This window comes from Centroberyx gerrardi, chromosome 22 (genome assembly GCF_048128805.1).
Source record: "Centroberyx gerrardi isolate f3 chromosome 22, fCenGer3.hap1.cur.20231027, whole genome shotgun sequence".
Taxonomy (NCBI): domain Eukaryota; kingdom Metazoa; phylum Chordata; class Actinopteri; order Beryciformes; family Berycidae; genus Centroberyx; species Centroberyx gerrardi.
The window spans coordinates 12996546-13011719 of record NC_136018.1 but is presented as its reverse complement, the minus strand read 5'-3'; the positions used below and the strand labels follow the sequence as shown (position 1 = coordinate 13011719).

General features: G+C 44.8%; 1 protein-coding gene across 1 annotated transcript in view; it reads right to left on the bottom strand.

Moving 5' to 3' along the window:
- Window positions 1-15174, bottom strand: part of sema5a (sema domain, seven thrombospondin repeats (type 1 and type 1-like), transmembrane domain (TM) and short cytoplasmic domain, (semaphorin) 5A) — a 77836-nt gene that overhangs the window by 39132 nt on the left and 23530 nt on the right. Inside the window, exons 6-10 of the mRNA XM_078291335.1 lie at window positions 12780-12993; window positions 10758-11043; window positions 8668-8803; window positions 4206-4410; window positions 1495-1702 (exon numbers count right to left, since the gene is read on the bottom strand). Of these exons, the coding sequence (XP_078147461.1) occupies window positions 1495-1702; window positions 4206-4410; window positions 8668-8803; window positions 10758-11043; window positions 12780-12993 (1049 nt within the window). The remainder of the gene's footprint in view (window positions 1-1494; window positions 1703-4205; window positions 4411-8667; window positions 8804-10757; window positions 11044-12779; window positions 12994-15174) is intronic.

The window sequence follows — 15174 nt, the reverse complement described above, 5'->3', positions numbered from 1 at the left end:
ATCAGCAGCCTCAAATTATGTCTTAACACAACGTGCTGACTGATTATTCAGGTAATCTTCAGGCAAGCACCGGGATTATGCTTTTGTGTTTGCATAAATACATACATTTCTGATTCAAATAGCTTATCAGCCCGACAAATATTCACTGTGAGGATAGCAAAGATAGCCGGGTCTGTCTTTGCCGTATCTGCTTCAGGTGGTTTATTGAGTGCAATAAAAAGCCCGATGTCACTCTTTTCATGCAAATGTGAGGCCGCAGCGACAGCACAATGACATATCTCTGAGCCGCAGGCATCAGCGGAGCCTGACGCACCCCTAGTGAAATGTAACCAAAGTTGTCCGTGGGTGCCATAACAATGAACCACGCGCAAACACCAACACGAGAGAGCGCGAGGACACAAGTGCATACACATCCATCCATACAAAAAAATGCAGAAAGGCACATTTGCGCACGCTTACACACACACACACACACACACACACAAACAAAGCAACTGACGTAGCGTCTGGGCGGGTAACAAAAAGCAAAGAGTTATGGACAATATCTGTTCCGACAGGGATATCGAGGGTGACGACAGCAGGACAAGATGAAAGGGAAAAAGAACAAGCTGATCCCGGTCTTTAAAAGGGCCTTAAGGGCCTCTCTGCCTCTACATCACCAGTCAGTGAACCACAGAGCGCACACAGCCAAATACAGAGGCTGTCTAATATTTCAAACAGGTAAACCTTAAGGAAATGTCAGTGATGAACTCTGTAACTCTCACTGTACCTGCCAGTCGGAGTGTGCGTGTGTGTGTGTTTGTTTCTGTCTTGCACTCAGCATAGAAACAAAAAAAAGGGGGCGAAAGAGGCGATGAAGTGGCATAATGGCTACAGAATAAATCATATGGCCACAGCTGTACTATCAAGCCTTATCTCTCCAGTGTTTTCCAATAACGTCTCATTGTGTGAGAGATAAGGAACGCAGGTGTGATTCCTTTCTATATGCGATGATGGATGGGATCCCAATCTTGCGTTGAGTCTTCGCACTCCAGCCTCTGTCTCGTGTTTTCTTTGCCAATATTTATGCCTTGACGGAGTGCCGTTCAGACAGACAGAAACTCGATACATCTGATTAACACACACGCGCAGCTGTGTGGAGAGCCGCGTGTGAGGGAGAAAGCGCGTGTGTCCGTCCGTGTGTGTGTGTGTGTGTGTGTCAATGACGGTGAGAGAGCAAAAAGCGAGAGCGAGACGGAGAGAGAGAGAGAGAGACAGAGTGCAGCCGCGGGCACTTCGAGTGGCTCAGACAAAAGCTGATTTACAGGGTTTTAAATCTCAACGAGGGCCCCTCACCAACACACAGGCCTGGCCCTCGCAGATAAAGAGGAACTTATGAGAGGGAGAGACTTTAAAACTCCTTTGTGTGCATGTTTGCTTTTGACAGCTCCCATTGAGATTAATGGTGCACTTGTGTGTGTGTGTGTGTGTTTGTTTGTTTGTGCATGCACTCACTCTCTGGTCTTGTGGTAGCTGCATCTCATGAGTGGGATCTTGATGACCTGGTCTCTAACTCCCACGTAAAGCTCGCTGCGGCTGTGCAGGATCAGCAGGCTGCGGATCGGCTGCCTCTTCCTGGGCGGGAACAGCTCGATCTCCTCCAATAGGCAGCTCCCCAGGGACTGATTGAGAGGGGAGAGCACCTTCCTGATAGTACCGTAGTCTAGAAGGGAGAGGGGGGGAGGGGGAGAGAGAGGATTCGGTCACAGGAAGGAGTGGGGTGTATATCTGCAAGAGGAAAGGTAACCTCAATGTTGACGGAAGAAGAGGTAGAACAGGAAAAACAGAGGGAGAGGCTGTATAAGAAAAAGGGAGGGGGGAGTTTGAGGGGCCGATAGGGATGTAGAAGTAGAGGAAAAATAGAAAAGACAGGAAAATATATCACGGATGAGCAAAAACACAACACAAGCTGACGTGAACTCGGCATGAACCACACAACAATCGCTCCCTAATAGTGAGGCTCTGAAATAAGACTGTCAGGAAGACTGGTGGCTGGTTTGCCAAGGTTGGTTGTGCCATCAACATGCAGCGCGGTAGACGCAACCGGGGGATTGGTATGGCACCTGAATACATGAATTTTGGCCTACTTTTCTTACATGGGATGTTCCAAGAGAGGAAATCGCTTTGTAGTTCTATAAGAGGAGACTGTCTAAATCCCATGTCATTCTGAGTACCTCCTGACCTTTCAGTTCCCTTTATTTCATGCGAGGTTAGGTCCCATGAGATTAAGTTAGGTGGGAGATTTTCATTTGGGATGAAACTCAAACAAACATCATCAATTATACATGTAGTCCCTGGGGTGGAGAAAAAGTAATTAGGTGCACAGTGATGGCAAGAGAACAAGGGTGAATTGCTAATACATAGTTACAAGATGGGAAATGAGAAAGTTAAGTATTGCCTCAAGGTTTTTTTTTTTTCTTAAGGCATATTTTACACTTCTTTTGGGGTGAAAGGATATCTACATACTCTGATGTGCCTTCGGTGAGACTCAGCTGGGTAGAGATTTGGTACTTCGGTGACGCCAGGAAGTCTGAAAACATTTTGCACTTACTGACTGCAACTTACTTCACTTAATTCCCTTCAACCTGACTGCAAGACTAAAATGCTGCTGTGGGGCTGAAATTATTAATGAGGGCTGAATTTAAAGTGAGCGCTTGGCGAAATCATCTGCAATCCATGTGTGTGTGCAAAAGGCATTCGGGGAACGCTAGGCCACGACACCTTGACATCTTTGGACCTCAGGTGAAGCTATCAGGTTCCACACGATGGCCCCAATCAGCAGAGTGCATTTAAGCGTTAATAGCATGCGATTAGCTATGTGTGCTAGCCGGCACTAATGGCCTTGGCATTGTTTCAGATGTTTTCATTAACGTCTGGTTAGCGTCCAGGGAACTCACACTGTGGGCAGCTCCGGTCCGACGCTGCATTGATCACAGCACCGTGCAAACAATGAGAGGGGAGTTATTTTAGCGAGACGCCAAGCGCGGCGTTAGTGATCTGGAACAGATGTGTGTGTCTGTGTCTGTGTGTGCGCACGTGCACGTTTGTGTAATTGTGTGAGGGATATCCTAAAATAACAGCGATGCTACAACAGGAAGAGCGTGTTGACATTACCCAGAAGGCCGGTAATACTTTAGCACAGCGAAGTCGGTCGCCACATCCAAATTCTGTTCCGTTCGTGCACAATCCAAGCGTAATAACTGTACAATGCTACAAGGCAATCCCAACACATTACATTCAGACTGTGTAGACGCCCAAAGGCTGATGTGTGTCTCGCGTCTCCATGCCTCTTTCTGTGCTTGGCCAAGTTTACCATCACATTTTGTCACATCGCACTGGGTTTTTTTCAACACTGCCAATGCCTGCTTAGTATTTTATTGATATCTGCTCAAACAACACTACACATTCTACCCTCCTTGCATTCACAGACCACTGGTGTGAAAAAAGCCTGCTAAACCATTTTAAATCCAGTATGATCAAACAGTCCACTGATCAGCAGGCACTACCATGCAGTTCAGACAGGACATGTGTGTAAGAGTTAAACCATAGCTGTCCTCTCTGTAACTAGTGTTTGGCAGTGTATGTGTGTGTTATTCATTACCCGCCTGTCTACTTTTGACAGATGGCTGTTTGCAATTTCATGGTGTTCACAATCTCTGGGTGAGGGACTGTATGTGAGTGATATGTGGTGCGATGTGTGTTGTGGTTGTCTGTGTATCTATGTGGTGTTCTGTGTATGTGTGTGTGTGTGTTACGCTGCCTGGTGTATGTTGCTGTACACTGTCAGTGCATATGGAGGACACATGGAGGTAACGAGCGATCGCATTTATGTCAGAAGCTTTGATGTGTGCTCGGGACGACAGATCTATTGCCTTCATTCTTCTTCCTGCTGGTCTCTTTTTCCTTGTGTGCAGAGTGCAGCTGAAGGGCTTAAGAAGTCACACAGCGACAGCACAAGCATCCAAAAAAAAACCACACAGCGATAAACTCCAAAGGACGCAAAAAGAGACGGCGGATGTAAACTGTAAACATAAACGCTGAAAATTTGCTCTGAAAACACAGACATGCACAAGCTTTCGCAAACACACAAGTAAACACACACATGCAAACACACACCCACACACACACAAACACACACACACACACACACAGTGCCAAGAACCCACCAGTGGCCAGGTAGATGATGTGGAACAGCATGTCTTTGCCCTGCACCACGTCCACAGCCACATGGGTGAAGCGGACGTTATCCTCCATGAAGTAGGGTACGGGAACCACGGGTTGGACCACCTCGTGCATCAGCAGAAACTTCTGGGCATCCTGCAGGTTTCTCTCGGTCAGGTTGACGTAGGAGCCGTAGTCAATGGTGCCGCACTGTGGAGACGGGGAAGATGGGAAGGATTGACTGACTAAATGGTCGAGTGCTACAAGTCAATCGTTACCTCTTTGGGATGGCTACCTAAGTTAATACGATTCTGTGCTCTGATGTGCCACCAGAGATGGGGGAGGACAGACGGATCGAATGATTGAATGAATGAGGCGTAAAAGTCAATTGTCACCTCGTTCTGATGGCTTGCTATCCTCACAACCTTCAGCCTTGGTAGCCAATACTGTGAGGCTGACGGAAGGAGAATGAATGAATGTTTGACTGAGCCAGTTGTTATCTCTTTTATTAGATTTTTCCTCATATGCATATATATTGCTGGTAGGTTTCATTGGTGCTGCGTGTAATATTTCTTATTATTCATTATTTATTCAAAAATAAAATGAACTTTCAGGTTTTCATCTTTGGAGCTTCATTATTCCGATTCATCATATTACAGAAAAAAAATATCTCTAAATGCAACCGTATCATTCAAACAAAGGACACTGAAAAAATGACAGTATCAACATTACTAGCACCCACTTAAGCAACTGGCTGGAAAGCCTATTAGTTGCAATAACAAAAGTCTCCAGTAACACCGGGAGAATTTCATCCTCACAGATTATCATGGCTTCAAGCATTTTTGACACCGACTTCTCACACTGCATCCCAGTTGGCTTTTGCTGCCACGGTAGATTCAATGCAACAGCATATGGGTTCAATGAGGAATATGCGGTATGTTAGACATTTAGACAGTTAATTTGTCAGAAGGAGCTCAATGAAAACTGCACTATGCCTAAGAAAAAGGGTTACAAGGTGAATGTTTTGCTTGCTTGAAAGCTTAGACTGTGGACATCTTAAGAGTCAAATGTTTATATTATTGTGCTACTGGAGGCTGTAATAGTTTATATGTGGTTTATTTCTTTAGTTTAAATTACTTTTTTAAAATTGCAATGACTTAAAAATAATGAAGTTGTGGAGATCAGATGTTTTTTTTACCTTTTGAAATATTGCCTACGAAATTGTTGAGGTTCCAATTATGCTGACCAGCATTGTCATACTATACACCGCCAGCCAACATTATCATGCCGTGCCACTGATAGCATAATACTAAAATTAATGTCAGGGAATAAATTTGTTTTGGTAGAGCATGTTCAGAATAGCTTCAGTAGGGCCTTCTTTCTACCAAGGTGAATCGGATACAGCCTTCATCACCAAGGTGAGCGGTAAAGTGATAAAGATCTCCTGTCATCTCTCCTGTTTTCCTTCCATTGCTTCACGCTCGTGCAGCCAGCCCAGTTGAGGGAGCTGGGCCGGATGAATACAGCTAACCATGCATGTCCTTGTGAGGAAAAGGGGTCCCAGGCTGGGATTGGGATTGTGGTCTGGGGCCCCATCCACAAAGTATAGGCCTACTTTAAGACACTGAGAGGAGAGAACAAAAATATATTGTGCTTGACAATTACAGCAAACCAAATGATTGGCTCTGTTTTTTTTTCTTCTGCTTGTTTTGTTTTTAGCAGAGAAGCACTGTATGAATTCGACACAGGCTAACCATGCATGGCCTCACCATACGTGTGATGGCTCCAGGACTGAGACTGGACCTTGGATGAGAATAGGTTACCGCTGAGCAGCTAGCGAAGGCTCAGACACTTTATACGAATCAACAGCTGACAGATGAGAATCATGGAGGGCTTCCCTGGGATGGTTAGCGGATCAGCGCCCTCGCCACACCAGGAGATGGGAAATTAAAGCCCTGAAGGACAGGGAAATGCAACACTGTGTATGTGTGCTTGTCTGTACAGTATGTGCGCCTGTGTGTGTGTGTGACTGTGCCTCTTGCTTATGATGAAAATGTGTAGCAAGTGTGGTGTGGGGCTATATAATAACATATGTATGAGGTTTCCCTTATGGGGTTTGCGTATGTGTCCTTGCATGCTGTGAATGTGTGTGAATCCCAAAGTGTATGAGACGTCTCAGCGTCGGCACGATCGCACGTGCCTGCAACAGTGAGACGAGGCGAGGCAGGCTGACTGGCGAGGGTCTGTGACATCTGCGAATGTGAGTGATTAATGTGATTTCCCCGGTGGAGTCAAGGTGAGGGACAGAGGCATCATTTGGCTGGGGGCCCGTCCGACACTCAGCTGTCTCTCTCATCATCAGCGCATTGCGGTCTGCCAGGCTGATGCGAAGCACCGCTGAGGAATGCGCTTCTTTAAAAATATGCTCTTGCAAAATCTGCTTTTGTTTAAAACAGCTATCAGGTTATATAAAATTTCAGTACCCAGTTATGCAAGATCTGAATATAGTATTTAATTACCAAGTGTCAGTTTTGCGTGTAATTGTAATCACACATGGTTGAAATGTGTAACAAAGGCATAATGCTGACCAGGAAAGCACAAGCTATTGACACATCTCAGCTGCACTTGAAATATCTTTCAAAGTTTAAATCAACATATCTCCCTACATATAGAGCTTAACTACGAGTGCCTTTTTACAGTAAGCAATTACGGTGTGACAGAAAACCTATACAACGCAGTGACGGTATTAGCTCCTAATGCCTAACGAACATGACTCATAGCCTGAATAAACCCAGCGGGATCAATCCGTACGGTTTAAATGAATGGGGGGGATTTTCTCTCCAGACAGACAGGGAATTAAGCTCTCAATCAATGGCCGGTGTGCGTTGAATGATGAGTTCACGGTCATAATTATCCCTATTTGGCAGAAATCTATAGCTCTCTATGTGTGTGGGCGTATTTGTGTACAGTATACGTTGCTGGCAGCTTTTATGGATGCAAGCCTCCTGACGGTGTGTTCCTATGTTTGTGTGTGTGTGTGTGTGTGTGTGTGTGTGTGTGCCATGGGCTGGATAAACGGGCAGGCCATAAATCCTGCGCTCGTAAATCTAATCCTCCAACATTGACAAATGCTTGATGAAGATGTCACTGAAACCTAGATAAAGTGTGCTTCGGTCCAGCGGTGAGGAGCAGCCGCTCTGCCCGAGCTTAGGTGGAGAGATGGGGATAGAGAGGAAGAGCAGATCCTGGTTTATCCGTGTGGAACATAGCCCTATAAAAGCCTATGGCACATATAAATCCCACTGTAGTATGCCTACAGTATGCTGAACAGGCTGAATCTGTGGTCAGCTTCGACCAGATAGGGGAAATTGGTTTTCGTGAAGGTGAGCGATTTTCACTCAACTGGAAGTGATGTGCTGACATAGGTATGTGAATGCGTGAGAGTGGCGAGCGGCCCCTATATGTGTCACAGATGCGTGGTTGTGTGTGCGTGCCTTTTCAATAAACTGATATAGCTAGCACTTTTCTGCATGAGCATTTCTGCCTGCATATCATTGTGGATACAGCGTGTGTGTGTGTGTGTGTGTAAGTGCTTGACAGCGGGCGTTGCGAATGTTTACGCATCCGCTGGGTTGACAGAAGCATGATGGAGAGTCTCTGATAGGGAACATGTGTGGAAAGGAGGCGTGTGTCACCCCCACTGGCAGCCAGACCTCAGAGGGAATTCAATCCCTCTTGGAGCGCTGTGTGGATTAGCTCTCTCACTATCTGCTAAGCCTGCTACAACTGAGAGCCAGCTCTTCTCTTAATAAAACATTCCCTCTGTGTCATCGGCATAGAGCAGCGCCGCACTTCGGGATAAGGCGCCCCGATATTCCTTTGTTAGCCCCTCTGGGTTTGGGAAGGAGTATAAACATGAAGTGCCACTTGAGCAAGACAGGAGCCGTTTATTATGAAGGACGACAGTCAATAGAATGGGGATATGGGACATCCTAATGAAACTTTTGTGCCACTGTAAAATCACTGGATTTTATAACGAGCGGTCGTAATGTCTAAGTTCATGATCAGAGAGAAGAGTGATTGAAAGAGAGAGGAAATTAATGTGAGGGAAGAGTTTGCTGAGGCTCACCAGTAAGTACACACTTACTTACACACTAATGAAGACACACACATACCACACACATAAAGACACGAACTTGCTCACGCATGCACTCACCCACACACACTTATCAAGACACAGAGATGTTATTTGTGTGGTTTGGTTTGGTTGACTGAGCAGTGTGGTGGATCTACATTACATCAAGCATGAACAAATGATCATCAAAGATTAGACCTTTCACCCAGGTCTAGCGCTTGCACACTTTTCACATTGTCATACTGAACCCGTTTTTTACTTTGTGTTGGGTGTGTCTAAGCAGTTCAACTTCTCGGGAAATAAAGGAAGGGCCTTCAAGGTAGGTTGGTTACCTGAAAGTCCGGGTTGGGGTTGGGGTAGGGCAACCAGGCGGAGCGCGAGTTCTCTTGGTATTTGAAGGGCCCGTTGAAAACCTGCGTTATGGCACTGAGATTGAAGGCACACACTGCAGATGCGGCAATGCTGTTGCTGAATGTCAGGAACAGGAAAAAAAAGGGAAAAAGCGAGACAGACCAAAGGGGGGTGAGAGGATGGGATGAAGGGTGGAGGGGATGATGGATGAGCGGGGAGAAATAGAGGGAAAAGTGAGAAGAGAGTGATTTAAAAAAGGGCACAGTAGTAACCATAGCACTCGCTGCAAACTGTTTAGATTTTGTTGATCCTTGCCAAACTGACCTCCATAACTATTTATATTGCTCCCAGCCAACAATACAAATCAAGCGTCGAACAAAGACAGACACAGACGGCATTGTAAGTGATCGTCATTACTGGATTATAAATCCGGCAATGGGACACAATTAAGCTGTTCTAGTTGTCTGACTAACTGTTCGGATCTCTGGCCTGAAATACAACTTTGACTTTTCAAGCTGTCATTTTCAACAAGTACCGGTCTCCTCCCTCCGAAGAGAAAGTAAAGAATGAGAGTATTAACTCTCAACTCAAACTGTGAGACTTGGGCGATGTGAATTATAATCCAATGCAGCTGTTCATTAAACTCTGTGCCTGCAGGGGGAAATGTTTCCAATACCCTTCAAAAGACTTCTTTTTCAGCAATGTGAAGGCATTGACCATAAAGAATAGATTACTCAGCTTTTAATAATGGTCCGTGCGTGCGTGTGTGCGTGCACGTGTGTGTGTTTGTGTGAGCGTGTCTGTGTGTGTTTGTGTGTATGAGAGAGAGAACAGAGAATGATGGAGAGACACAAAGAGAGAGGGGATGCTGTGTTTGTGAGAATAGAAAATAATAGAATTTTCACCCATGGATGCATCCCATCTCTTTGTTTCATCTCCCATACACATTATACAGTGTACACGTATCTTACATAAGCGATGATGAGCTTCTTTTATGTGATTTAATTGTGAGTCAGTTGCTGGAATGAGTGAACACAGTTGTAGCTGCTGTATCTCTTAGGCTGCACAACTATTTGCATCATTGGATACATCAACATGCTCACTGATAATAATAATTATCCAATCTCAGCCTGATTAAAGCAAGATCCAACTATAGCAACTGTCATGTAAATGTCTTAAAGTCAAAATCCGAGTAAGCATAACACCTGTTGTTAGGTGTTAAAACACCTAGATTTCTAGTCAAGCGTTAGATTTGTTTTCCCTTGTAAACACCAGTCATGTGTCATTCAGTTTTTTGTGCGCATGTCAAAAAGTTCACATACCAAGTTGACCCAGATGCAGTGTCGGTATGTTTGTTTACACAAATGACAACATGGCGGGAAAGAAAGCGTGCTGCGTCTTCTGCTTTAAGCTAACACTGTGAATAATATATGATGGTATTATGTAGGCACATCAAAAACAACAACAAAGAATAAAAAAATCTGATGAAATGTTTTGGTATTTTTCATCTGATATCAACATGGCCGCGGGCTGCATCTCATTGTGTTACATCCTTCACTGAGTAAATTAAACCGACTATCAAATAAATCCATGCAAACCCGCGTTGTTGGGTGAAATTGCATTACTTTGAACCATGTAAACATTTTAATCAAATGATCAACTTAATCCGATTATTCACAATAGCTGGATTTCCATCTAAGTATTTTTATGCAAATTATGATACAGCGAATTAGAAATGCTGAATGAAAACAGCAAATTTAGCTATAATTTTGCAAAATAAAAAATCATGTTTGCTTGAGGTAGAAAAGTAGTAGGAATTCTGCCAATAATTGCCAATAATGTGAAATGAAATAGCCATAGAAAGGCATTTGTCAAACAAATGATGACGTAGCTTAAAGACTCTTGTGGATGTGTTTTCTGACGTAACTTCTTCTACATTCAGGAAGTATGTATATTCGTTTTATATATATATGTATAACGCACCTAATTCGCACTGTAGTTTTTACAACATCTCAAAGGTTTGCTCATACAGTGTATATATAGTTGGATAGGAACACAGCGCGTCACTCACACATTGGTGGTGAAGATGCCATACAGCAGCTCCAGCTCGGGCAGGTAGAAGGTTCCCTGCAGCTCGTTGTAGTTGAAGGGGATTTCTCCCGGCCTGGAGCAGTTCAGCCTGGCCTTCATGAAGGTGGTCCACGTGTCCTCCAGGAGGAAGCGGCCGCCGATGTCGTTCTTGCAGACGCGGCCGGCGCGGGAAAACACCGTCCGGCCGCAGTCGTGCTCCACCGCGTTCTCCCGGAAGAAGAAGTAGGTGAAGTTGCCGATATCGTAGGAGGAGACAAAGTTCGGTTCTGCCGAGGGAGAAGGAATTGAGAGAGGAGAGAGAGGAGATGGAGTGAGCAAAAACACAGAGGGATAAGGAAAACGAAGGCAGGGGGAGAAATGAATGGGAGAAAGTGGGGGGAGATAAGGGGCGGGTAGATGAAAAACCACAAAGAGAAGGCAGAGATACAGAGAAAAATTGAAGACAGCAAAGAGAGAGATGGGGGTGTGCAGAGAGAAGAAGAAGAAATACAGAAAGAAAAATAGTTAGGGTGGTAGGAGTAAGAGAAAGAGAGAGAGAGAATGAGTATGACTGTGCTATGACTGATTGACTCGCAGTATGTGTGGGTGTGTAGCCCACACAGCAGCAGGTGATCAGGATTAATAACTGTAGGCCATGTTATTAATGGCATTGTGTTGTAATAAGAAAACTCATTTTTCATCTCCCAAACCTAAAGGTTAGGATGAGAAATGACCAAAACAGGTGTAGTGTAATAGCTCTCACCCTATCTGAAACACACGACCCCCACGACACTGTCACTGCTAAGGCGTTCATCTTTATGTATGACATTATTGGATCTAAACCGCACACTTTATTCTCTCTGACAGTGATTTAATTCACTTTTAAATGAAAGAGCGTTTTTTGCTCCCCCCTCCCCGGTTCACCCCTCTTCTCATCTGCACCTTCGGAGGGCAGTGCGGGGAGAGATATAGGGGAAAAAAATCAATTCGCCATAAAATTAGTTATTAAACCTTTTCCCAGAGGTTGCAGCAAAGCAATGTATGCGGTGGCTTTTAATTTATTTTTTCAATTTAGCTTAAATGTGAATCAGATAAAAGTCACTTGCTGACAAGATACTGATTGACCCGCTCTTCTGTAGGCTGGACAACTTAAGTTCTCCAATCCGTACTGAGGCTCCAGATGGAGGATAGCATGTGAAATGGGTCTGAGCTCTCAGGGGGAAAGACACTGATTTCAGAGGAATTTACAATTTTATGGCCCTCAAAGTCAGGGTGAAAGAAAAAACAGAGATTTTCTAGTTGCCTAGTAACTCTTGCAACAATCACCTTCGCTGAAAAAAGGCAACATAACAATTATGAAGAGATGATGTTTCTCTTTGCTCATGAACAGCTACAGCACTTTGGGCAGCACAGTGGTGTACACAGTGGAGTAGGGAGACCATCCTTCAACCAAGGGACACAGACTCTCATGTCCCAAGCATCCTTGAGCAAGACAATGAATCACTAGCAGCTGCAGGGGCGCTGTTCTGTAGCCGACCCCCTGACCTCCCTGTGGAAGGGGCAAGCCAAAACACAATGTCTCCTTCGGGGATTAAAAATGATCACTTTGCTACTCTCTCTATTGCAAATGGCAGCGTTTCTGTATTTAACATCCAACTCTTGGAAGTCCCCATGAACTCCCGTTACTTTTACTTTTACGTAGTACCTTTAATGGTGACCTCATGCTGCACTAGTAGGCGTAAATATACATTTCTAACCAATAAAACCATCAGATTTTTGAACAATCCCGCCCCTCCGCACCCCTCCCATCAAATAAAATCACCTTTCTCTCCCTGACTCATATTCTATTGGTTTAGACTTTTGAATGATCTCTCACTGCATGATGTCCCGCCCCAACGTCCTGTTTCAACAGGTAATGCATCAAATCCAGAAGTAAAGATGCCATTTCATGGGGGTTTAACCTCTCTGCCTAGCAGTCTATCTACATACACTGTAACACCTGAATCTGGACCCCAAAGCCTACCATTGAGCCACTTGGAGTTGTACTGGGCCGTGCGGAGCGGCGGCAGCCCCCCCAGGCTGCGGTAGATGGCGGGGTCTCGCCCGGAGAAGTCCATGGCCGTGGCGGCGTAAAGCTCCCCGCTGGAGGTGATGAGGGCGGTGGAGTTGTGCAGGGGGTTGTAGGGACACCGAGCCATCCCGCTGATCTGATCGTGGATCTCCGTCAGGTTGGTCAGCTGCAGCATGCAGAAAGAAGGGGAAGAAGGAGGGAGGGAGATGGAAAGAGGGAGGTGGAGGAAGAGATCGAGGGTAGGATGGAGGAAAGAAGAGAGGAGAAAAGGAGAGAAACAGTTGACAGGAAGAAGGGAGACATAGAGGGATGGGGGTGTATAAGACAAAGTCAGTAAACTTCTCAGTAGACACTTCCTTTTCTGAGACATTACAAAAGAACATGTGCTTTATTTACATTGCATATACCTCCTCCTACATGCATATCAGTGCAAAGAATCATTGGTTTCAAGTGGAGTTAGTGGAAGCTAAACAAATAAGCCACAACTTACTTGGGAATAAGGTTTCAAGTTACTTTTTACAAAATAACTGATCACCATATAAAACTTCTATACAAAAAAAATGTAGGACAAAAGCAGCAAAGGGCAACATTAAAATGCAAACCAGACAAGTCTGGTAATGTGTTGTTTGCTTTTGCCAATATGCAAATGGTGCAGACACAAAAATACTTCATCTCATTATGTTTTGTTTGGTTTACATCTACTCCAGTGCCGTAACACACACAAACATATATATGACCAAAACCTTCAGGAGCGGGAAGCATAATCAAAAACCATATTTAGAATCGTTAGCAGCATAAACACACAAAATACAACAGCTGCCTCAAGTCCAAAATTAAGAAACCACCTGCGCCTTTAGTTTCTGAAAAGAGGCTCCGAGCCAATCCTAGTTGCAGTGTTTCCTTGGTTCGGTCTCTAATATCTGTACATGACATCCATCTGTTTGTCTGGTTAAAACATTACTATGCCACATCACTGAGAAGGGCCTCTCCGTTTTCATAAGAGGCTCAATGTGAGATGCAGTCTTCCTTCACATTCTGCCTTTGAATATGAGGCCAAATCCAGCTCTCCGCATTTAAAAATACTTTACAGCATGACCCAGGCTTAGCCCTGACACAGTGCACTTGTTCCCAATAAAAAACCAGGCCATAGCTCACTGACTCAGCCTTGAATACCAAAGAGGAGTAATGCAAGAGTGCATTTTTTTTTTTTTTATATATCCAAGATGTAATTATATTTTATGGTGCAAAAGCAAACAGAGCATAGGAAGATTAATGGCTTCTGCTTCCATCCAAGTTCATCTAAGTTCTGAGGGTAAATCCATGACACAAAGTTAAAACGCTTGCACCAATCTAATGTTTTTAATCCCACAAACTACAGTATAATTAAAGTCATTTTATTTGCAATGACTTTTCTATCAATCAGGATTCCACGATTTGACGTCCAGCCTGGCACTTCTCTCCTTCAGACTGTAAACCCATCACATCACATGCCAAGCTCACACAATCATCCCACCGTCGTCAAAGAAGACCTTCAAACGGTCTCATCCTCTAAAGATCCGCAGCACACTGAATCCTGTGTGTTGGGTCACATTTTCGGTTGCTGAATAACAGGTGGACAGCGCTTCCTCACAGGATGCCAGACGCCATTCAGGGCACGCGTTGGGAAAACAGGCAAGGTTTTAGCCAGTTTCCTGGAGCCGGTCGATTTGGATCAAGGGTTCCGTTAACTCCCACCACCTCTGCTCCACTCCAACCCAACCAAACAGAGCGGCCCTGTCTGCGCTGAGATGAAAGCCTGGTATTGACGGGGCTCATTCTGCAGGCTGGGATAGCTGTTTTCGGGTCAATAGGGTCTTTTAAAAAAAAGGGGAGGAAAAGTGATAGAGAGCATAAATGGAGAGACTAGACTGTATCCATCATGCATATTGAGGCAGTGGAGTGAAAGTCTTCTCTATGGTGAAGCCCAGCAGCTGCGCGAGTGGGACACTGGAGTGACTTTAGACTTGAATGGCTCTGATAGAGTCTTTTTAGAGACAGCTCACAGCTAGACAGACTGCTGTGAGAACCAGCTGAGACGCTATAGTGGCCATTGAGAGAACTTTCAACTGCCCACTATAAAGGGGAATCTAGTAAAAAGCTCTATGTAAGTGCAATTTGAGATCTGTTAGTGGGCAGGATTTTCAGTCATTGATATTCTGCTGCGGTTGGCTCCTAGTAGCTATCTGTCCCGCGAGTGTGAGCGGAATGAATGAGTCGCAATAGTGTCCGCAGTAAGGTTGACTCTATTGTTGTACGCACAATTGACTTCTTCCTCCTGATCTTTTTCCTCTTCCTCCTCAGCAAAAGT